Here is a 25,065-nt window from a genome sequence, read left to right on the forward strand (position 1 = left end):
AAAGTTTTCACGATCAATGGAGGATTCGTAGACTGAATTTCGCAGCCAGACTGGCTGGTGGTTAATGGTATAAATGCATAAATGATTTCTCTCCCAGCTTTTAATGTACTGCTGTACTGCGGGGGGTGTCTAATGTTGTTTCAGGTAAGCCCTTTTCACAGTCAGCAAGACATCATTTGCATTTTTGCAAGCGATATTTGCATGATTTGCATTTTGCAGCATTTTCTGCAAGCCGTCCGTAGAAACGACAAAGACAAATATGGAAACATTAACCTATATTTCCATGCAAGGTCTGACCCTGCATGGGTTTATTGACCTGCAAGTAGACACTTTGAGCAGTTCATTTTGACCAAAAAACATCTTAATGTGAATCCATACGATGAAGATTATCAATAAATGTTATTGATATGGCTCCAAGAGATTTAGAAAAAAAACATATTGATATGTGCTACTTTTTTGTCCATTTAAAAAATTGTATATGGTCACATTTATACAGCGGCATAACATATATTCAAAAACATATTCTTTGTGTTTCACAAAAAAATGACAGCATACAGATTTAAGGGTGAGTGAATGACTCATTTTCCTTTTTAGGTGAACTGTTTCCTTTAATGCAACACCTTCACATTCTCCCAAGGCACAAAAACCTTTAAAACATCTGAATCAAATATACACTCTGCTATAATTCAGAAGGTAAGGCGGACCATTTCATCGATATCAGTGCATGTATAGGTTTTGACAATGTATTTTACGAGCACTTTACTGTTTTATTAAGTCTCTTTCCGCGTTTTTGTCAGGGTTTTTTCCTCCTGAACACACACACAAAGGCTTCAGTGTCCGCCCTGACTCGCCCATTAGACTTTATGGACAGCTGTATGCACTTTTATTAGCGGGTTAATGGCATTTAAAGGAGCAAGTGCTGAGCTAAATCCACAACATTAAAAACAGAAATTGGCACTGTGGGATTCCGTCGAGGTCAAACCGAACCGGCTGTTGGTGGCGGCATCGACAACCCCTGACATCCCTCTCGATCCAGCGTGTAAAAACCACCCGGCGCTAACGCTACCGTCACGTCAAGCTGAGCTTTTTACGAGTGAGAGGAAAAATTCCAAACGCGCACAAATGAGCGCTTACACATACACCCTTAAACATAATGAGCGGAAGTAACGCAACAACTGCAATTTAGTGAAAGAAATATCAAGGACTGAAAAAACGATTCAGTGGCTTGTGTAATGAGCAGAAAAATGGCGCGACAGGACTTTCTCACTCGCTACTTTAATTAGGTGTGCTGCTAAATCTTCACTGAGAGGTAAACAAACGCAGTATACACTTGTTTAGGTGTTTATTCTTTGTCTTTTATAGTTTAAGTAAGAAGCGATGGGTACAGTAACGGTCCAAACGTTGCTTCTGTGGTTTTCATTACTTTGCTGGTTCCAATTTGCCCATCTGTCTCCTAATTATTGACTGCGCTGGCTGCACTGCTCTTGGCTCTGGAAAACTGCAGGACGGCGTTCACACGCGCTCGTCCGTGTCTGTTTTTATTAAACATGGGGGCTTGCGGTATTTGCAACGGCTGCTTATTTTTACGGTGACATGCTGCTTAATTAAGGATTGCACAAGGCTGTAAACTCAATTGACAAATGCGAGATATTAGAGATATTAGTTAGCAAAAACATTTCCGTTGCGAGCTCCCAAAAATCTGAAATGAGTACAAGATATGTGTTTTTCTCCAGTGGAACCTTTTGGAGTGGGAAAGGTCTCCTCAAACCACATGCTTTTCTGGTGTGTCGACGAGTGAAATTATGAGCCATTTGGACCACTCCTACAGCTCAGCTGTGAGTTTCAAATAAGCCAGTGCCGTGCGGAACCCAAACACTCCCACCGGCGAGAGACAGATAAGAGGGGGAAAGATGAAGTGATGATGGTGCTGAGGCCGATGGAGGATGGGTAAATGCAAAGATCTAGGCCTTGCGCGAGCATGTGGGTGGAACAGCGCACATTAGCCATCTCCGCATTGCTCCTTGACCTTCCCAGAATCCCTGATGCATCCGTGTCATTAAAAAGCGCCAGTGCCTCTTTGCTTCCCAAATCTCGACCCACAGGCACTCTTTTATGCCCCCCACTGCCTTTGTCCACCTCTTCCACTCCAATCTACAAGAGTATTTTTTCTCCTGATGGCACGTTTGTGGTGATGGATGAGCGTCGAGCATCTTTCTGACAGCCCCGCAGCTGATGCCACATAATCACTGTATCACCGTTTAGACAAAATTACCAAATTATACCAACCCCCAGGAGGCATGGGTGCGACTGACAGGTCCGCCCAACAAAAGAAACACAAACACTCCAGATAGGAGGGGGGAAGTCTATCCAAACTACACTGAAAACTACAGCCGCCATTTAACAAAGCTCTCTCGCTCTATGTCTCTCTGACAATTTTGGTGACTGCTTAGTAATTATGTTCAATAAGGCAACAGAGCGGCTTTTGATGAGAATGTGGGAACCGAAGTAATTCTTTCCTCCTGACAGAGCAGATGGTTCAAGCACTTTAATGTATTTGTTTGAAGGTGTATCTCGACCCTGTGGAACTCAGAGATGCAGGCTCACATAAATCAATTTTAACAATCATCAAAACAGTCTAAACACACGTCGTCGGTTGCATGCATATGTGCATGTGACTTCGTAAACAAGGAATCTCGCTTATAATGCCGTGTTAGTGCTAATAACTCTGTTCCTCTGGAGCTCTCCAGCAAGGCTCTTTGTGTGACATTTACGATGTGTCCGCTTGCTTTTTCAAGAGCCGCAGACCAACATGTTCCCGTCCGTCTGCCCTGAAAATAACTGAAATTGTGGGAGGACCGTATTATCATTTCACAAAGCAGTCTGAAAAACAGAGCACCACTTAGCTTAGATGGGTGTAATATCTCACAAAAAGTTTTGTAAACTAGGACATGAAAAGAAAAATGACTACCTTAAGTTGTGTAACTCAAAGAAAATAAAAAAACGCTTGTTTCTGGAAACTTTTCCAGAAATAGAATGCTGTTTAACATGCATGCCTGTTCTTTGTGAGAAAAGTCATAAAACTATTCTACTAACTGTGTTTCCGAATAATCTGCTTAGAACTAGCCGTGAAATATTCTGCTACATTAGGCAACAAAAAATAATTTTCCACAGTCACATAATGAAAATATATCATATTAGAGCACCTATTCAGCGCTAAGATATCAAATAATTCTAAACTCTATGCAGCAGAGAAGAAGACCTGAGGCTAAACTCTGACTAAAGCGTGAAGCGAGAAATTTTGATTCAGGAAGATCATACATAGCACCGTGGGCCACTTCAACGAATGGAGAAATAGCTCTCTGAATTCTTACATCCAACAAGAAGGGATTTCCTTTAAGGTTTCTTTTTATGTTATTATTTATTTTTTTCACAGCTCATATGAAAAATGTAAAAAGAATACACTAAAGCCATATTCTGATGGGTCTGCTTTTCCCTGAGAAAGATAAATGTTTGTTTTACACAAATCTGAACAGAACAAGTCTTCGCAATCCCGCAGCATCCTGTATTCAAACAAATACAAATGTATCCTTACAAACTAATTTTTCAGAAACTCAAATCTTGTTTGAATAGGAATGTCTGTATATTTATACAGCACAACATTTCACTTTATTATGACCTTTGTGGTACCATATCTAAAGCAAATTGTCTCACTAACCTGATACATTACACAATCCTACAAAATACATATTTAGACCTTTTTATCAAATTTCTGAAAAATAAAACCGCTGGTGGTACAAATTATTCTAGCATCCCATCTGAGGTCAGAAGAGAATGAAATTAAATCATGAATGCTGCTCAGTGGTGAGTGAAGTATAGCTGAATATAATATGATCGTCACCTTAACATTTATTTCTTCTCATAATTCTATACATTAGCATGGATCCAGAGGACATGGCCATCTGTAACACACATTTAGACTAAAAACACTCAACAACATGTCCCACACAAACCTTTTATAATTCAATATCATTTAAATCATTTTCAAACCTGAATAGTTTTTCCTGAATCATGTACTAGATATATTCTTAAAGCAGAGGGTCGACACTGAAAGTTTTGGTCTGACTAACTAAATTGTCAATTTGCCAAGAGGATAGACAGCAGAGTAACAAATTTAAAGTGGACAGAGCCGTAGGCAGACCACCAATAACCAAATTAAACTGGACAGTCATCGTCCAATCACGCTGCAGGACGAAGCTCCGGGTGACAAACGCAACCCTTTGAAACGATAATGTTTCTGTGGATAATTTAATCTAAATGAACTATGTGTCACTTAACAGTAGTGGCTACCCTCGGGTGATTGATTTCTATTTGCAGGGCGAGGAAAGGCTAACAGACGACACCTGGATGAAACAGGGCATCCGAGTGATCTTTCATCACTAGCGCGGCCTTACCCAAATTTATCACCGCTGCTTAGACATGTGCTAATGATAAGTATTATTGCTCCAGGTGTGTTTACTGTAAATATGGAATATAGGCATCTGGCTGTGGGTGAGAGACTGATTCTGATGGAGATGATGACGAGGCATCCTTCAAAACCAGCTAAAGCACCTGTTCGCCTAAGATGCATTTTTAACATTCTGTTGTAACTATTGAATTTTGTGTGCTGCCAGTCGGTAAAATTTCAATTGTTATCAAGTGCAACAAACGGAGGATATGGTCATTTTGCAGATAGAACAAACTTTCAACGAATGTTTTTAACAGCGAGGTCTGATAAAGGTAACAAAAAAGTCCAGACTGTCTAGAATGGCAAAAAAGTAGTAAAACATAAATAGCACGAATTATGCATAGCAGAGAGGCTACACGTGGAAAAAGAGAGGGAGAAAGAGAGAAATTCATGAGTCACTTTGAATAGCTCACCGTGGAGAAAGAACAAGCAGCTCAGTCATGAGCGCTCATGTTTAGAATAATCACCCATTACCTTGTTGGACTGAGAGCACAAACATAAAATTACTTGCACAGCGGTCAGTTATTTCTGATCAAGAACTTTCTCCATCGTAAACTAAATAAACACCAATCAGTACGGCTGGCAGATTCATTGAATATTCCTGATATGTTTGAAATGATGATTCGCTGGCAATATAACATCAAGCAGTATTGTGAAAGATTTAATATGAGCATTAAGAGTGCTGTTACAAATACAATTAAGGGAAAGCTAACCCAAAAATGTTCTTTCTTGTGCAGAACACACAAGAAGATATTTTGAAGAATGCTGGTAACCGAACAAAGGCCGTGGCCATTCTCTTTCCAATGTTTGGAAACAAAACGAATGCAAGTCAATGGGTACCGCCATTGTCAAAATATCTTCTTTTGTGTTCTGTTTAAAATGACAAGAGGCTGAGTAAAAGATGTGAAGATTTTTCAGAATTTGCTAATTGCTAAACTGCTAATTTGCGGTAATTCTTGATAATTTTCGACTAGATTGTTTCTTTAGTATTTGAAATAAACTACAAGAAGGCATAACTGCTAAGAACATTTTATTAAACATTTGATCAAAATATATTTAGGCTACTGTATATCACTCTTAAGAATAAAGGTGCTTAAAAGATTCTTCACAGCGACGCCACAGAAGAACCGTTTTTGGTACCACATAGTACCATTCAGTCAAATGGCATCTCTTTCTTACTTTTTTATAATCTGAATAACCTTTTTAGGCACAAATATCCTTTTGTGAAACAGAATGGTTCTTCAGAAGTCAAGGTTCTTTAAGGAACCATAAGTTTAACCTTTAAATAACCTTTTGAAGTACTTGTTTTTAAGAGTGTACAGTGAACGTTCTCCAACTAAAACAATTTTTCTTTATTTTCTCGAGTACTCCGAAAGCAATAATACTTTCATGATGTAAATTTCAAAAGTAATAAGCTTTTGAACATGATAATAAACCATTCTTTCCTTTAGTCTAAAAGCGCATGATCTGCTCATCGCACTCGTGACCTCCGCATGTTTGTGGTCACAGCTGCGGCAGACCAAACAGGCTGTTTTCCTCACTCAAACTTGGGCTTGTTTTGCTCTGGTCGCCACTCACTTAAATCGTTTCTGTCCATCCATCACGCTGTGCCTCTGACACGCACTAGCAGCAGAGTGTTTGAAACACAACATCTGCAGGCACGTCTTGTGAAACCCCAGATGAGTTAAACAGGGCCCCCCGCAATCCTGCAAATTGCTTGAAGTTTGGAGGATATTTATTATGAATGAGAAAAGATTTGTTTTGAAAAGTTGGCTCTATCACAGGCTGGTTATGTGCAGGTGTGATGTTGGCACACCTGGCATGGTGAAGCAAAAAAAGTTAACATTTTCAAATGCTTTAAATTCAAACAAACATGTATTTTGGAAAGAAATCTGAGGGATATCTCTATTCGTGTTTACAGCATATCAACGCATAACATGAAGTCGTGACCGTGAACCAGAACATAATTATAAAATGATTCACAATCTGAAGACAGGAATCAGACGCTAGCCTGTGTGTAGTTTGAGCAGTTCAACACAAGCTCATGATGTATTATTTAAAGCACACACAGAGTTATTTCTTTAAAAAAAAGGTGAATAAAAACAGAACAATAAATGACACATAAAAGATTTCGAACCGTCAATCTTCCGCGGCCTCGGGCAGAAAAACAACAGGCAAAGAACCGAATGAGATTTCAGTCGAGATTGGTGGGTGAAAATGAGAGCGAGAGCCCCTTTTCTTCGTTCTTCTCCGTCCCTTCTTATCCTCATCCGTCATAAACGTTCCTGGGGGACAGTGACTTTTCCCAGGCAGTCCTCTTTGGCTTAACAATTAATGTTCATGGGCTCCACGGTGACAGCTGATGCTAAATACTGCACAGTTTTGTTTATGTAGGAGCACATTAATAAAGATGAGACACTGCTGGGTTTCAGGAGGAGAGATGGAGAAGAAAGAGAGGAGTAGTGGAAATATAATTGTGTTACCCCTTCAAATCTTTCAAGTAGCCCACAACGTGTACTGCCGGTGGTAAATGGAGTGTGTTTGTGAATGTGTACGTGCGTGTGTGCGTGCGTGCGTGTGTGCTTTTGTGCTCTTGGACTGTCAGAGCACTTTAAAAACTGCTAGCAAAGTAGGTAAATGTTAGAAAAACACCTCAGTATATTGTCTGTTGCAGTGGTTAGTGCTAGTGGCCTCTATAGGTTTGGATTATTTGGTTAATATAAACAAATGCTAAACAATTTGATATTTACGTTGCTTCCATTGAAAATGCATATGAAATAGCACTCTTCAAATCTTGCACTACAACTCTAAACATGCAACCCGTATAATGGCAATAATAAGCCGAGTCACATTAAAAGTCCAGTGTATGAAATTTCGCGACATCCCTCCCTTTCGAACCACTGCGGTGCATGACACAGAGCTAAGATGTCATCACGTTTTTACGAAAAGCACTCTGTAGAGCAGCTTTTTGGTTTAGGGCCAGTGCTGAAACAACATGGTGAATTCCATGCAAGGGGACTCGCGGTGTATGTAGATAGAAATAGCTCGTTCTAACTCTTCAATGTGTAACGTCTTTATACACCTCTGAAGACATTGTTGTGTATATTATATTGCATTTCTGCATTTTACAAGATCCTCCAAAAAATGACACACTGGACCTTTCATGTTTCATGAAAATCTAACTCACAGATCAAGGTTTCAAGTTGACTACAGGTGTCGATGTCACACTGGATAACCTTATTCACTGAATGTTTTGAAACAATCCTATGACCACAATTCCATGTTCACTTCCCCACAAGAAAGAAACCGCACTTAAGACTTCACCTTGAGAGAAACCCAGAGATGTAAAAGAGCAAACATTTTTCAATGTGTGAAGCCGATACATCACATTCTGATCAGCTTCCTTGCCCAATCTCTGCCCACTCGCTACGGCAACACCAAGCGTTGTGTGTTTGTTTTTCTGACAAGAAAAATAACGCTGTTACATCCAATAACAGTAAAAAACTGATTCGCTGTTGAGTGATTGTTCAATAATTCATAACAACGTTTCATCTAATGTTTCTGTTTCTCTGATTAGCCGGCGTATTTATGACCGCATAGCGAAAGTGTTTTGAAGTGAAATTCAAGCACCGTCAACTGTCGCATTAATATTTGATATATTCACAAATGATTTTTGTCCCGTTTCTTAATGCGTTTAGAGAGGAAGGCTTTTTCTGTAAGGATATGTTGTATGGAGTTCTAAAAGTACAGGAGGATAAAGTGTAAAAGGGGAAATTTATGCAGAAACCGTGTTCTTTGAAAAATCCAAGGAGGTGTTACACGGTTTTATTCGGCGGACACAAACAATAAGCTTTTCAACTTTTCAGAATAACAGAATTAATCCTGTACTACAGTTCTCCACTGCTTATCATACACCAAAGAGTTGCATTATTATAAACACAATACAATAAGATACAATTTTTCAACAGCATGTCCCTGCTGGTAAAGCATTAATTTCCTTTAATAAAAACACACCAACCCTCATTTAAAGCAAAAAGGCTATTGTACTAAATAAATCACTGGTTTCGTTGTCACATTGAAGAAACACACACAGTTTTATATAGTGCCTCTTTCTGTTATAGTGGGAGGATAATTACTGTCATTTATTAATAATCTAGGAGCCTTTCTTCAGTAATGTGTGCCACATGTGATAGGACTGATCTTGGAACATGGTTCCATTTGCCATCAAGATTAACAAGTAAGAAAGTACGAAAAAAAGAGTCCTGCAGATCACTAATAGCACCCAATTTTCTTGTCTTGGGTGAGAGTAAATCAAATGAAGAGAACAGGGATCCGAAAGGGCCCTTTTAAGACGTCACGTACCATCGGCATCAAATGAATTAAGCGTCTCGAGAAAGAATCAGCCTCTCTAGTTTAAACTCATACTTTCAGCCACTTCCCCGAGGCCTCGGTGGGACCTTCCTGAGGGCTTCGGTAGTCTCTGTCCAAACACGAGGAAGCATTTTATCCCTTAGGCTTTGTTTTCCTTCTTTTCCTTTTGTGTTTAATTTCAACATTAGCTAAGGCAATATAATTTGCCATCCGGTGACCTTGACAGATTGTGGCGGGGATGCAAGCCAGCGCCCGACTGCCTTTGAGGAGCGAGTATTCGGTGAGGAGTTTAGCTGGGTAGGGATATTTTTAACTAAGCTCTTTTTTTTCTTTAAGACGCGTTCATTCTGACCGCACAAATCCATCCAAACATTTGTCCGTTTTTCTTTTAATAATCAAGGCCTTGAGATACAAACAGCTGCAAAACATGTGGAGAAACCGATGTAATTAAATCTGCTATCTTTTCCCCGTCCGGGACAGTGACAATGGCCTTGTATTCATCAGCCCAAATTGAATTTATCGAATTGGGATAAACAGACAAAGTAACATTAGATCTTCTCTGTTCATTGAGTGTTACATTAAAGGTCTCTTAAGCATGAGGACCTCAGGCTCAATAAGCGTTTTCAACTGAAGTCAAACAAAAATTTTAATGTGAACAGAATGGCAACATAGACAACAAAACATGTATTTGGGTCAATGAAGTATAAGGGTTTTCAACATGCCAATTTTAAAATACAAATAAATAATAACAATCTACATCCGATTAAGAATGTGGTGTAGGCTACACAGAAACGCAGATACAACATTTTATTAAGCCATCTATGGCTCCATCTATGAATTGGCCATTGCCTTGGAAAAAAATGTCACGTTATGTGACCGTGATGTATCTTAAATTAATGTCCTTTTTTTCTTACAGACATTTGACATTTTTTCTTACAGATACTTAGTATTAGTATTAGTATTCTTTATTATTCCTGAAATACAACTGATATAAATGTTTAAAAATACCATTCGCTGAAGCATATTGTATTTTATATTTAATTGAATTCTATTTTTTTATTTTATTTATAGATATTATTTGATTATTAGATATTATTGGTCGCACCACATGATAATTGACCCATTTATTGTGCATCATTTATTTCAGATCACAGGTCTGCATCTGTCTTTGCATTTCCCTCAATTTCATCCCATGCATCTTCTACTGACAGACCTCTGGATTCCAACAAAGCAAATATGATCATAAAACCATAAAAAAATCATAAAAGCCTTTTTCAGTTAGTTCAGTCTCGTTTAGTAGTTTTCAACATCCCAGCCAATTAGAGTTTTGCACCACACAATAAAAGTAAATGGGACAAAGCCACAGTAATGAGGAATCATTCATTGTACAACTAGGCTATTGGTTATAATCGTACTACAAATACCAGTTACACAATGTTTAGAACCACTAGGCGGACAACAATACAAGTCAATTTCTACATCTCTAATCCTATATCTCCATCAATTCATGAGTAATAACTTTGCTTGCTATTATTCATGTATCAATGCAAAGCCAAAGTGCTAGGAAAAACTATGAGAAATGTGTGTCTGAGGTGTCTGTGTCAGGTCAAGTGAAACTAGAGGAACGCAGGAAGGAAATAAAGAAACAAAAGACAGATAAAGTGCCCCTGCACACTGTAAAATCTCTGTTCTTTTCAATTCCAGAGAGAGCAGAGACGCCCGCAGGTAAGACTCCAGAAAAGGTTGAAGTACCTGAGCTCTCTCTCTCTCTCTCTCTGTCTCTCTCTCTGTCTCTCTCTCTCTGTCTCTCTCTCTCTGTCTCTCTCTCTCTGTCTCTCTCTCTCTGTCTCTCTCTCTCTGTCTCTCTCTCTCTGTCTCTCTCTCTCTGTCTCTCTCTCTCTGTCTCTCTCTCTCTGTCTCTCTCTCTCTGTCTCTCTCTCTCTGTCTCTCTCTCTCTCTCTCTGTCTCTCTCTCTCTGTCTCTCTCTCTCTGTCTCTCTCTCTCTGTCTCTGTCTCTCTCTGTCTCTGTCTCTCTCTGTCTCTGTCTCTCTCTGTCTCTCTCTGTCTCTGTCTCTGTCTCTCTCTGTCTCTTCACTTCTGCAGGAAGAGAGGGATACATATTTCCTGAGAGCAGATCGGAGGGAAAAAGCGCTCGTGTTCTGGCAAATTATTGGAAGCATAAAAAGCCCATGCTGGAAATATTTGACGACGCCAAGATATAAAAGGTAAAAGGACCATCTGTGCCATTTGCATCTCGCTCCCTGGCCGTCACTCAATGGCGGGGTAGAGCAAAAAAGCTCGCAGCAGATGCCGGTGGAACGCAAACATACAAGTTAGCGATGCTGAGAGAGCTTATGCATTTTAATAAACATGCATTTTAATATGCTGCAGGTTGCATCCATAACCATGGCAACCATCCCAGACTGTTTTGTCTATGATATACTGTTTGCGGATTATTTCTTTCTCCATCATGATAAAGATGTCGTCAAAATGATGCTGCAAATCCAATAGCAACTTAAATTGTTATTTTGTATGTTTTTGGCTCTGATTTGAGCCATTTGGAGTGACTGCATCAACCGAAAGGCTTATTATATTTCGAAAAGTAACTATAATCCTGGATTGTGTTCTCTAGAATTAATTATGGTAATGTAGCGGCAACTTCGCTTGGCGACACAGCGTGACTTATTTGCACAGGACAATTTCTGTAAATCGCGTACAAAGGATTGAAAAGCGCTTTCTGCAGATATTGACTTAAGGCCTTCCACAACATATTCAGAGAGGAAGAAAGAAAATAAACTAAAAACACAGACAGTCTCAGAATGGGTATGTGGGTGGAAATTAGTCACAGAAGAGTAACAGCACAACACAAGAAAATTGAACGATGGGTGGAATGACAGAGAGAGTGAGCGAGAAGCTCTTATGACTTCCAGTAGATGTCGGCTTTGACAAAGAGAAACAACGAGACAGGATGCAAAAAAAAGACTAAATGAAGCATTTTCTTAATTTTTTTCCAGGACTGATGAATCCCCTAAGGGCTATAGAGGATGTGTACAGCACGTTCTTCTCGCTGAGAATCCACTAATGAATCACATCATCCAGCCACATAGGATTCGATAAGCCTATAAAAAGCTTTAGCTCAGGCATCGCTGTCTGAGAGATTGCTTCAAGGTTGCTGGATTCTGTTACATTCAATTCAATTGTTTTCGCTCAGAAGTGACATAACATTAGATCAAGGACAGTAGTGGAAGCCAAATGAGATCCTCATTTAGTCAGTATCAGCTGCTTGTAAGAAACGACAGACCGGAGAACACAAAACATCTAACAACGTTCCAAAGACATTTGAGCTGCCCTGCATTTGAATGACAGAAAGCAGAAAATAAAGAATTTATTGTGAAGCGCTCTAAAAGAAAACGGATTGATGAAAAGACGGGGTATAATTGGATTGACATAGACTGCTAAAACATTTTTTTAAATCAGGCATCGGTGGTTAGCTTTTTAACCGCATAAAAAAAATAAGTTGTGTTTCTGTAGAAGGTTTCAGCGACAGCGTCATATTTCGAATTGTATTTGAATAGAAATAAATAGAAATAAAATGTTATATTATAACCAAACCCAGACCGAAAGTAAACGTCAGGACAGGTGCGTGCGTCCAATGCAACCGTCTACACCAAAAATGTCCCCAATAAGTATTCTGGTAGGTCCATAGCGGGGGAACTGAGAAGTAACTGGCTCTTTTAACTGTAAGGTCACAGCATGTTTTGTCTACAAGTACGCTTAAAATCACACATACCAATTCTCGTTTTAATGTATAGACATTTAAGAATAATAGTATAATCAATTAAGTGGAATAACACAATAGATGATGTGATGCATTCAAAACTTATATCTAAAGAAGTAAAAATGCACTTTGTAAAGCTGCTATTTTATTGGTCCAACTTATCCGGGGGGGAATTTTTTTTAACTATGCATAATTTGTGGGTCCAATTATAATTTTGTCTACAAACACAAAAGCAATGTCTGGAAGATTTTTACTTGAAATTTTTAAGTAAAATGTCAACTCACCCTAACCCCAACTTAAAAAAAACCAACAAAACACATTAGGCTGGTCCAGGCCTCGTCAATAACATTATATATTAAGAAGATACGGCACTGACGTAACTACAGTGTGAACAGCGATCAATATGGCCGCTCTAATGAAGGAAGTCCCGGCCTTCCATAAAAAGAGCCGATAAACAATAAATAAAGACTGGTGTTTTGAATCCAATTTAAGAAACAAACGTTATAGTACAGTAGATGTCAGTTTTATATGTAATATACCATTTAACTGTGGTTTTTGCCAGTGATTTTAGAAATATCTGTCTTGTACCATTAAAGCAGGTCTGTGATCTTGCCATCACTCAAATAGCTGCCATAAGCATTGCATACATGACCACCTAGTGGCATGACTTCTGTAAACTGACTTTGGCCACATCTAACCGTGTTTATTACAGCAGGGACCCTAATTATTTACATCAAGCGCTCACATCATTTCTGTTTAAGCACATCTTCACAACAGCAGGCTGACGACACACCCTCTCTGATGTGCCGCTTTCTAAACCTCACAACGCCTCGTCCTCCAACCGTTACCAGCGTGACGCTCATCATCATTCACATGACTCTGAGAATGCCATAAGCTAATGGAATAAATCAAGGATGAAATATCAATCAAATTACAAACTAATAGTTCCCTTAATGTCTTTGTTGCAGTACAGATGGCCCCTTCAGCCAGCCAAGCACACCACAGCAAGTCATCATGATAATCAGCACACTAATAATACCACTCCATTAATCACACCAGCGTGTACTGTAGCAAACAACGGTGCTCTGCCGAGGGAATACTGCAAACTCCAGACCGGGTGTTGCTCACTCATTAGACTCTTAATTAAGTCTTTGGGTCAGTAAGTCACCCTTAGTGTTTAAAGAAACTACAAGGTGAAGGGGTGCGGTCTGTCGGCTTTGCAATATGATGCAATTTGGTTTCCTGACGAAAAAAACACAGCAGGGTAACACTTACATTTGGCAGGGAGGTCGTAGCCGCAGGTGATCTTGGCCTGTCCCGTGTCGCATCCGTTTAAAGAGTGGCACTCCTCGAACAGCAGGTGACCCGCGGCTCTGTGTATGCAGCCGTCCACTGTAACAGAGACAGATAAATACAAACAAAATGATGTAAGAACTCAACCACGTGTTTAAATTACAGGACAGAACTCACACACACTGTTAATACAGAGATATTTGGGTTTTTACTGTAGTGGGAAATGGAAGGGTATTGCATGTATTTACATCACATTCACACATCTGGCCGCCACTTTATTTAAAGCGACAGGACACCATATATCTTGCAAAACTTGAAATGGCTCTTATGCAGTATTCTTTGCATTAAATTGCATTAAAAGTGTTTGTCAACTTATGTCAACTAGTCGCGGGTCATGTGACCTTTAAAGCCTGTGGCACCCTTCTTTTTCTTTACGTGTACACTAGCGTGCGTGTACAGCCGAACGCACAGCCTTGAACAGTATACTGCTTTTGACTCACAGGTTGACGCATCCCCATTACGACATTTTGCAATACCTCTACGGACCTACAGGGGTCAGGTTTTCTTCTACTACCTTGAACTATACTTCAGGCTTAAGAATAGGGTTGACTGTTCCAACAGAGCTGTGGAGGATGGATTGTCACACTCAACTGCAATAATATATGTGATCTTGTCCTGCTTCCACACGCATCATTCACAATGTGTCCTGTTTTCATCCACAACATTCACAAATTGTTCTGACGCTTGCATGTAAAGCCTGACGTTTGTATAGTTCAGACATTATACACCACCTTAGACGTTCTCTACCCCTGACCCCTGATAAAAGCAACATCTCTTTTGTACTGAAGAACCTTTTATCTGTGTTGTTTTGCGCACTCTTGCTCAATCTCCACCTCCCGATGTTTTAATTTCACATGGTTAAGCCCAGGATGCCTCTGACGGATGGCACGGCTTACATGAGAAGACAGAGAGATAGAAACCCAAATTATCTCCCTTCCTCCAAAAGCCCCTGACACACCTACACCAGCCCATTATCAATCACAGAAACATCATAAAAGTCTCCGCCTTAGAAACATGAAAAGAAATAAATCTGCGAAACGGCGTCAGAAGCTTGTATCAAGAGGGAAGGAAGAGTAAAAAAACAGACGCACATCTCCTGTATTCTCATCTCAAGGGGATAATTATAAAAGAACATGAAATTAAAACTGACCCAGTTTTCAAGAATGTCCGTTACCCTGTATGATTCATAAGTGCATTTTATTTTATTTTTTCTCTTAAACAAATTCTCCGGTTTAAGTTCGATTGCCATTCCATTATATGTGACGACACAGAAGAAATCTTGTCTTATAGGACCCCAGTTCTACATACTAAAACGTATATAAAACAAATTACACATATAGTTTTAGCATACATTTTAGATTTACACATGTAAAACACATACTATAGTGCAATTATTGAAAACAACAGTGAAAAACAAACGAAGACCAAACGGCGGAGATGTAAACAGAATTGTAAACAAATTCTTTCACGAAAACCATCTACAGTAGCAACACCCTAGCAACCACCCAAAACCTTCTTGAAACTGCATAGTAATGTTCTAACAGTCATTCTTGAATAGGGTTGGGAATCGAAAAATCAAGGCTAGGATTTGGATCAGAAACAAAAGGAATAGTAATCGGATACTTGATATTACATTTTAAGTCGTTTTATCAATTTCTGTGAGCATATTTTCAGAAAGGTACACGCTTTGCGTGATCTGCTGATATCTTAAAAAAGCCCAGAATGATCCCCAGAATGATTGAATTATAATATTTGACAAGCATTATTACTATTTTAGGAAATTACTAATATTCTTTTCATGCTGAAATATTTCACATATTGACACTAAATGCACATGACCCCTGATTCTGACTGATTCAACAGCAATCAACTAAATGTTAAGTGTAAGATCTAAACATCCCTCACACATCAAAATAAATGTGACCTACATGTAGTGTATGTTTAGCTGCCGTCACACATCCTCGGTGAACTGAACATCACGCCATGATCAACATTAATCTATATACGACAAATAAAACACAGAGACAAGGGCCAATAAAGATGCCTGACAGCTCTGAAGCGAACTGAGCTCATGATTCATTGGATTCACGCCACATACTGTAGATTCACAGTGCAATGACGCTGTAAATAAGTGAAAAGAGCATTTCTTAAAAAGCAAACTGCTTCAACCCGTAACTCTCTTTCACTATGCATAAATGCTATGCAACTAATGCTAAGTTGACGAGAACTGAATAAGGGTGAATTTTTTTTATTTTTGAAGGAAGACACCAGCTGGAGGGAGGATTTTTCTATCCGCAATCAATCATCTTTAGTGGTCAGAGCGACAGCAAGTCAACAGATACAGATTCCAATGGCTTTGAAAAAGCGCAGCGTTCGAAAAGATGAAGACAGTGACAGAGCGTGCAATGAAGGAATCGGTTCTTCAGACAGTCTGACAATTACCACATCAAATCCTGGTGGAAGGAACTGAACAAGTTGACAGAGCTGTGTAGGCGTAATGTACTGTACCTCCATGTGGTGATTATGGGCTTCTTTAACACAGAAATGCTTTTTAAGCAATCTTTTTGATTGGCGATACAGGCCAGGATGTTCAAAATGTAACCACAAGCTATTCTTTATGGGTACTGTGCAGTCAAGAGATGTTAAGTGGGTGAACAGGTGTTTCACAATGGACACATTCCTGCAGTGCTATGCAGTATAATATTTGAAAAATAAAAATCATATATATAAATAAAATACTAGACCAGAATAGAATAGAAATAAAAGCTCGAATGTCGTAACCAAACAACATCAGTGATGCAAATGAACCTTTAAATAATTCAGAATATGAAACGCCTCTGTAACACCGTCTGTACTGTACAACAGGTGCCTGTAAACAAAGTTCATTACACAGAAAGCCTCTCGCATCACAGCACACACATTAGCATATTTAAGCATAATGAGCAGCTCTGCAAATGGCAGCATCGTAAAAGCAACACATTTGGTGCATGTAAAACACATTATTACATCTCTTATGCGTTTGCATTAAAACTCAGCCGGCTGTGACTCACGTCTCTCATGAAAACGCCTGGTCAAGCACACTACAGTCTCTGAGAGATGAGAGTTACAGCAAGTGAAGCGTGTTATTGCAGATTGCAAGCACAGTTAAAAGGCTATACATTTATGTCGTATGTTGAATAGGTAATCATGTTACGTACGCATGTGAATGTGGATTTCAGCTGGAGGAAATGATTTAGTTATTTGGTTATACTAATAGTTTGAAATGGCTATGAATTTAGTTAGGGTAAAATCGATAGTGGTAAAATTGTAATCATGTAAACGAAGTAAAATAATTAAATGAAATGAAGGAGCTAAATGCAAAAGTCCTCATGTTACAGATCATCCCATCTGCAGAGTTTATACAGTAGATCAGCCAAATCAAATAGGTTCCAGTAGGCTATGTTAACATGCCATCATAATGTTCAAGATAAAGTCATGTACAGTCACATGAGATGAAGACTCCTTATCAGTAGTAGACTAATCAAATCTGGGCTGCTTATAGAGGCTGACATGTTCACGTCATATAATCGACCTACATGCAGGTTTCTCCAATAGCAACACTAAAGAAAATGTTTGGATTTGCAAGATTGTTGCATCCACGCAGCCAAATCCAATGTCATATCGACCAGCACAAACAAAAATGTACTCTGTGTGCCTATAAACCTGTAGATGCTCTTGCCTGATAAGATTTCAACATTTTCCAGTCTGGAGAGAATAAAAAAACACCATTCCAAACATTAACTCTCACCCATGTGTCATTTATCAAACGTTTGCAACAGCAACATGCACTGCGAGCATCAACGTGCACATTGGCTGTCCGAGCTCACCCAGAAGTGACTCATTTCTCCCTCCAATTATGCTCATGTTCACATCGTGAACGTCCTCGGCTCCTGTGCAAAGCAGTCGAGCAATATCTGTAGCTGGAGGCCGGGAAGGCGATGGAGATCGGGTGATACAAGTCAATCAGCGCGAGATCAAAATCTTGGTTCTCACCTCGATTTTGGCTTCTGGTCTGTCAAGGCCCATTATTTTCTGACCTGATGCTGCTGGTGAGCACAGCAGATGACTTTGGGCATATGTGGAGGCTTCTCGCCGGTGTCTGATTATTCAATGCTTATGCAGCTCTCGCTGCTCTGCCCTGTGCATGTCTCAGGCCGGTCAGAGTAACGTCACATGTTGATTATTCTCTTATCCATTTCAATCCTATGCCGTACAAGTCTCAGACTAGAGAACTTTTTTATGTACTTATAACAACAGTTATCTAATTTCTTTTATTCACAATGTTGCTTTGTTTTTGTTGACAATGCCATTGGTGGGTTTGGAGAAGTGTATATATTCGGTGAAAAACCGCAGAAGTCTCTCAGATCCAAGTCAAAGGAATAAAGCAGACACAAGAAAACTCAACTATGCAGAATGCATACTACAGAACAGAATTAGCAGCTCTACAGGGAGCACTGCAAAACTGACTCAGACAAGGCAGAGCTTACTGATGAAAAGTGTGCATATGCTGAGATCAACTGGGACTAAATGTTTGGGACTGTCACAACCCACAGTCTATAATTCCCAAACGACTGTCTTGTGCATTGACTACTTGTATGCAAATGAATAACAGAAAAATAAGTTGGTTGCAAAGCAGCTAAATTCATATTAAAACAGTAAATTCATATTAAAGGGATAGTTCACCATTACAATTCTTACAAAAGACAACAAATTTACCAGAAGAGAGTTTTTCATGGAATTATGGGTTTTCCACATGTGCATCAATTTCAGAAAATGGCTGCTAATATACATTTTGTTTAAAGGTGTTTTGAATAACATACCTGCTAGCACTATGAATACATCTTCCAATTATAAACCTACTGGAAATGTACATCTTATAAAAAAATTTGATGTTATAATGTTTCATAATTTTTCTCTCATAGGTCTCTATCTTTTATTAAAGGAATTGTTCTCCCTCAAAAGGGAAAATTCTGTCATCATTACCCACCCTATTGACATTTTAAACCTGTGTGATTTCCTTTCTTCTGCAAAAGATGATATTTTTTAAAATGTTTGTAACTAAAAACAGTCGGTTCCTATTGGCTACTAATGTATGGACACAAAACCAAAGCAAGTCAACGCAACAGTTGGTTCTGTTACCAACATTTTTCAAAATATCTTCTCTTGTGTTCTGCAGAAGAAAGAAAGTCATACAGGTTTGAAGTGACAAGAGGGCGTGTAAATAATGACAGAATTTGCATTTTGAAGATGAACTATCCTTTAATATGCATTTACGTTAAAGCTGCTTTGCAACAATGCAAAAACTAAACAAAAAAAGCTAAATAATTGAAATGATAATTCCACTTCTCAAATAACTTTAGAAGGACACGCATTTATTTTACAACCCATTAACCAAATTTTACCATTCATCATAACAACTACCCATCATGGCTCTCTTTTAGAAGGTAAGGATACTTCAGTGGCATAGAGAAAGCATGGGAAGCTGCTTGGAAAACAGCTACCGGCTAAGACACAAATAATTTTTTAATGACATGGGAGGGTGCCACAATCCCATCATTTGTGTGCATTAGAGTAGCAGAGCACACATCGGGGAGGGGCTGGGCCTAGCGCTCCTCAACCTGATGTGTTCTCTGTATGCACCTGAACCCTCGGCATAAACGCGCTGGCCTGACAGAACAAAAATGCTTCTCCTTTAAACCTTTATATATTTACACTTTATATTGAAGTTTGTATATTCCATTACATAGTTTAGCTTGACAGCCGGCCCACTGAGAAAAGTCCCGGCACTCATCTAATCTATCAATGTATGTAGAATGGGTGGTGGGCTTTAGATTGAGTTTGTTACGGAGCTCCAGCAGAATTTATCTCATGAGAGAAGAGAGCGAGAGCAGGTGAGAGATGTTTCCAGGTGCCCTGGAGCATTCACCAGCTGTTGCAGAATCCACCTCATCATCATCCTCCTCTCTCCGGGCTCTGGTCCCTAGACTCACGTCTCTTGTCCGCCTGCATGGGATTATATATCACCCACGGGGCAAACCCAAACACTAACATTAGGGCTGTTATAGGACTCCCATCCATATTCTAGATGAAAGGTTGCTGGACTGCAGAGTCTAAAGCAAGTTCTCATTTACAAATACAAGTCGATCAAAAAAATCATTGGGGCAAAGAAGTACACCACATATAGTGATCGGTTCACTCCAACCCGCCATTTTGAAGAACTACGGTGGCTTTTACAGTACTAAGATCTTTGTCAAAGGAGATGACGTATTTACAAAATGTAGTCTGTAGAGCAGTTTGTTCATTTAGGGCTACTATAGAAACATCATGGTGAATTCCATGCAGGGGGACCAGCGGTGTATGTTGATAGGAATAGCTCATTCTAAGGTAATAAAAACAAAACGCTTCATTATGTAATGTCTTTCTACACCTCTGAAGACACAGTCATGTATATTATATTGCATTTCTCTCAATAGAGCCTCCAAAATATTACATATTGGACCTTTAAAGGTACATATTGCTACCAAATGTATACATCTCTAAAGTCATTTTGTTACCAAATGTCTCTTCAGCACTAACACTGCAGGAATCCTATGAGGATATTTAGCTGATTGCACTGGTCTAGTACCAAAGCAATACGTTGCTGGAATAATCTGGGAGGATAGTTGACAGTGCGAGTAAATCCTGTTAGATACGTCGAGAAGCTTTGGCTGATTTCTGCGGCCTTGCATCATAGCTCCGGTTTAATTTCGCACCATTTGTTTGAAGCCAAGTTCAGGGAGCCGGGTCGTCTCACCAAGCACCAGATGCTACGTCAGTGTGAGTGACAGCCCGCGCTTCCCATTTCAGTGGTATCAAAATGCACCGCCATTCATACATCCCTAAAGTCAGGCAATCTGAAAACGCTTTGGGCACAAAAACTGGAATCGTCTACCGGCTCAAAACTGTAATCTCTCTAACCCTCCACCTCCTTCTCCTCCCTCCGCGCTGCAGGTATATTCAGAGATGAATTCCGATAAAAAAACGGCTTTCGAGATGAGAAAGCAGAGCCGAGAGCCTATTCTCCCATCAAGCCCAGGTAATGAGCCCAGGGGCCAAGGTCTCGACTGGGGCGCAGTCAGCCGATTCCAATGCTTGAACACAACAACGTTCAGCAAAAAACAATGTAATTCTTTGTGAGAATCAATAACGCTGGCTTTCCAACCAAGGAAATTTGTGTAGGGCTCTGAATACAGGACTTACTGTTCCCAATCGCTCCCTAGCGACGCCGATGATTTCTGTTCATGACAAATGAATTAACAACAGCAAAAGCAGGTCTCAGCCAAGCCGCAGCAGAAGCGTGACCCAGATGCGAGCTGGGGTGTCAATTTATTTTCTAATCTAGGGAGGATTTAAGGAGAATTCCCTGCTGGTTGCGACGCTAGCGAATTTACAAGGGCAGCCTCTGATCGTCATTAGCTAAGTGTAGTGTTTATTGTCACCTCGGAGCAGACAATGTGTCATCAGGAGATATAGCGTGCTATTTGCGTCCTTCCGGAGCAATACGTACAATTAATGGTCTTAACAGAAACACTTAAGCAAACTCGTTTATTTCTTTATTTGGCTTGCTTTTGTCAATTAAGACAAAGTCCAAAGACGTCTCAACCTCAAGCCTCTGACGCATCGACAGAACCTAATCAAATGGCATGTGACTCATTATGCAAATCAAAGTCAGTGAACTATGACATCAGAACCAGGTTTACTGCATAAAACCCACCAAGGGCAGATCCATGCAGTGCCCTAAACTTGATGTTTCAGTATAAACATTGATGGCCAGGCCATTAAAGAAATTTGCAGGCACTGGCTCATGCTTTCAAGACAGCTGCCAAGGCTCTAAAAATTGCACTTTCAGCCTGCTGTAATCCCGCATCTATGCTTCCCCGTGTAATATTTCACTCCTCTTTAAAAGCCCTGATGCCCCCGCCGGACCTCTCAACAGCAGATCTGTCATTTATGCCATCCCCTTCCACGTGGCCGAGCATCTGGTGCTGTCCACCACTGCCATTCCACTGCTCCTCCTCCTTGGTAAAATATTACGGCTAATGTCTCATCTATCTACCCACTCCCTGCATCTGACTACATGTGCTAGTTACGCTATTCATTTTAGGGGGCTGGCTTTAATGAAGACCACCACATGTAGAGAGGAAAGCAGATCAGACCTGACACCTGAGGTGATAGAAGGAGCAATGGATGTACTGTACGTGTGGGGGCAGAACGACCTCGGTATCCTTTCCGTCTCCTGCGTAAGTGCAGTGTCTTGTGCGGTATTCTGGTGCTGCCGGGCACATACACCAGTTTTTACGTTTTCCCTCAAGTGCTGCAGCAAGACAGTAATGCTTTGCTAACCCTGCCCTCCAAAAGTCTGTCTGACTTCTTTCCTTTCAAAAATTTCCCTCCGACACAAAGATCCTTGCTCTGCTTTCATTACAATACCCTGCTTTTCAGAAATCGTGTCAGGTGCAATTTTCCCTCCCTAATTATTTTCCGTCCCCGTGAGGTTTGGAGTTCAGGCCTGGGGGAGCGGCTGCCATTAAGTGCTCGCCAGGGTGGTTTAGGGTGGGCTGGGTGAGAACAGGAACTCGGGAGGAAAAAACTGTCAATTGCCCTAAATGAACTAAGCAGAAAGGGAAGACATTGCGCCAAAAGACTTGGCAAAGATTTGCTGGTCATTACGGGCCACAACTTCATGATAAGGTAATGCACCGTCGCTCCAGTGTCGATTTCGATTCTATGCCTGATTTCCCGGCCCCACCCCACCTCTCCTGTTCCTAGGCTCTGTGATTTAACACAAAATTTTCTACCCAGCAAATTCTACTGGAGGAGATAATGGCATGAATTAGGCTTTAATCAAGTGCCAATCAGAGATCCTTAGAACTCTAAATGTCACATATTTGACGTCGCGTCACCCATTGCTAGTTTCAGAGAGACATCGGATTGTTATATCAGCTAATCACGCTCGCTGTTTAGGCAGAGGGAATACAGAGAGCGACATTACTCAAGATCGTTTCAAAGCGTTAAAGGCAATTATAAATATCTCACCTGTTGTTTCAGGGTTAATATCAGATTTGATTGAAAGCACAAGATGCATTTTGCAGCTAGTGTTAAAACAGTGTCAGGTTGGCTGTGAGGGATTGGTCTGGGGTGGAGCTGAACTCCATATTTGCTGAACATATTTCATTATGGAGGAGTGAAAAGCAGGAAACAAATGGACTTGAGGTTGAAGTTCAGAGTAGATCAGCCTCATAGAGTGCAACAGTGACCACCCAGCTTTCAGTGGTTTTATTTCCTCTGAAGGGATTACATAAAACATCAAAATGAATAGATCTGTTACATAAGGCAAACCTTTAACCAGATCTGAGAGTGTGACATCACAAACTTCGATTTAAAGTATTTATACAGAAGGTCTACTGAATGTCTTTTATAGGGAAATAACCTGTACACCTCAAAAGAAACTGCAAATAAAAATACAATTACAGACTTAGAGTTATAATAAAAAAAGCATTTAATTAATAATGAACACATATTCTTTTATTGCAAAATATTACATTTTTAAAGTTGGTTAAGATTGATTCGTGCTATTGATTCATGCTTTTGTCTGCATTAGAAGATTTAATATGAATACAAATCAATTCTTTACAGATAAAATGACCATGGTTTTAACTATTACAACAAAAATAAAAACATTTTTGCCGCACTACATGTATAGCTCACAATAAGGAAAAGCCATAAATGTTGTGAACCTTTGAAGGCAACATCGGATCTGACTTTGTTGTGACTGAATTCTTCTAGTAAGGCACAGAGCTTCAGGAAGAACTCTTAAATCCCTGTTTATTTTGTCCTCGATCTCTTGCTGTGATCAAAACACTTTCCAGAGCTCTCACGTATCATTAATGCGGAGTGAAAACACAACCAAAAAACCTCAGAAAACCCAAACTCAGGAACCCAGCTCCTGGCTTTCTTTTTGGATTAGAGCATCCGCAGACAAATCAAAAAAGACAAAATCTTTAAAACATGTTTGTCTGCTGCTCGAAAACAAAAAAGTGGGGGGGATGGAGAATATAAATGTCATTGAGCTAATACTGAAATAACACTGTCTAGCACCCAGGGGGTCGGGTCAAACATTTCAAAGAAAACATAGGATTGTTCCCAGGCTCATAAAGCGTCCCGGGCCAGGTTGGGTTACCAAAGCTCATCTGGTGCTAGAGTTATGCTGCGTAGGCCTCTTGACAGCTGCGGACGGCTCGGTGCCAGCCCCCGGCAGAGCTGGATTCCTGGGGACACCGTAGCCCTGACACTTGCAGGCCGTTCTGATTGTTTTGTGCTGTTTTGTCAGACTTGTGTTTCTGCGGGGGTGTGTGGGGGGCTTTCAAGAGGAAGCACAGTCTGTCAAAAAAGGGCAAGAGAGCGTCTACATTCTCAACGCAATGCAGTGTTTTACGCACACACAAAGTCACACCTTCCTTTCCCTCCGACAATATAACACTCATTTTTCACCTTTGACTTCTCATACGGTGTCTTATTACAAACAACCACTCTGCTGATGTGACCATTATCACCTGCACTCCCAGGTCAGATTGCCTTTGGCACCTCTTCGTACAATCACAAATACTATTCTCCAGGAAGAAACGGAACAAACAAACACATAAATACGCTATCCTTTGGTCATTCATAACACTATAAAACATTACAAGGGAAGAAGACCAAGCATCTTTTTATGCCATGTAGCTTTCCTCAACTATGCATATATATATATATATATATATATATATATATATATATATTTGTATTGGTGCAATGACACTGACGTTCTAAATGCATGGACCTTAATTTAATATTACATTTTTGTTTCCTTTTCCTAAAACAAGTATAGACACAAAATGAAGAAAAAGATAGAAATAATACTGCCAAAATGCAAACTGTAATGGACCAATACTGCATATCGGCCAATGGCTAATGCATCAATATCTGACCATTTAATAACAGT

The 25,065-nt window shown here is 39.9% G+C and overlaps 1 protein-coding gene across 3 annotated transcripts in view; it reads right to left on the reverse strand.

Annotated features, from left to right (window-relative positions):
• macrod2 (mono-ADP ribosylhydrolase 2) overlaps positions 1 to 25,065 on the reverse strand; it is a 436,267-nt gene that overhangs the window by 259,816 nt on the left and 151,386 nt on the right. For all 3 annotated transcript variants that reach the window (XM_079472325.1, XM_079472324.1, XM_079472323.1), the window contains one exon: positions 13,929 to 14,045. In XM_079472325.1, the coding sequence (XP_079328451.1) occupies positions 13,929 to 14,045 (117 nt within the window). The remainder of the gene's footprint in view (positions 1 to 13,928; positions 14,046 to 25,065) is intronic.

The sequence above is a fragment of the Barbatula barbatula genome, assembly GCF_947034865.1.
Source record: "Barbatula barbatula genome assembly, chromosome: 14".
NCBI lineage: Eukaryota > Metazoa > Chordata > Actinopteri > Cypriniformes > Nemacheilidae > Barbatula > Barbatula barbatula.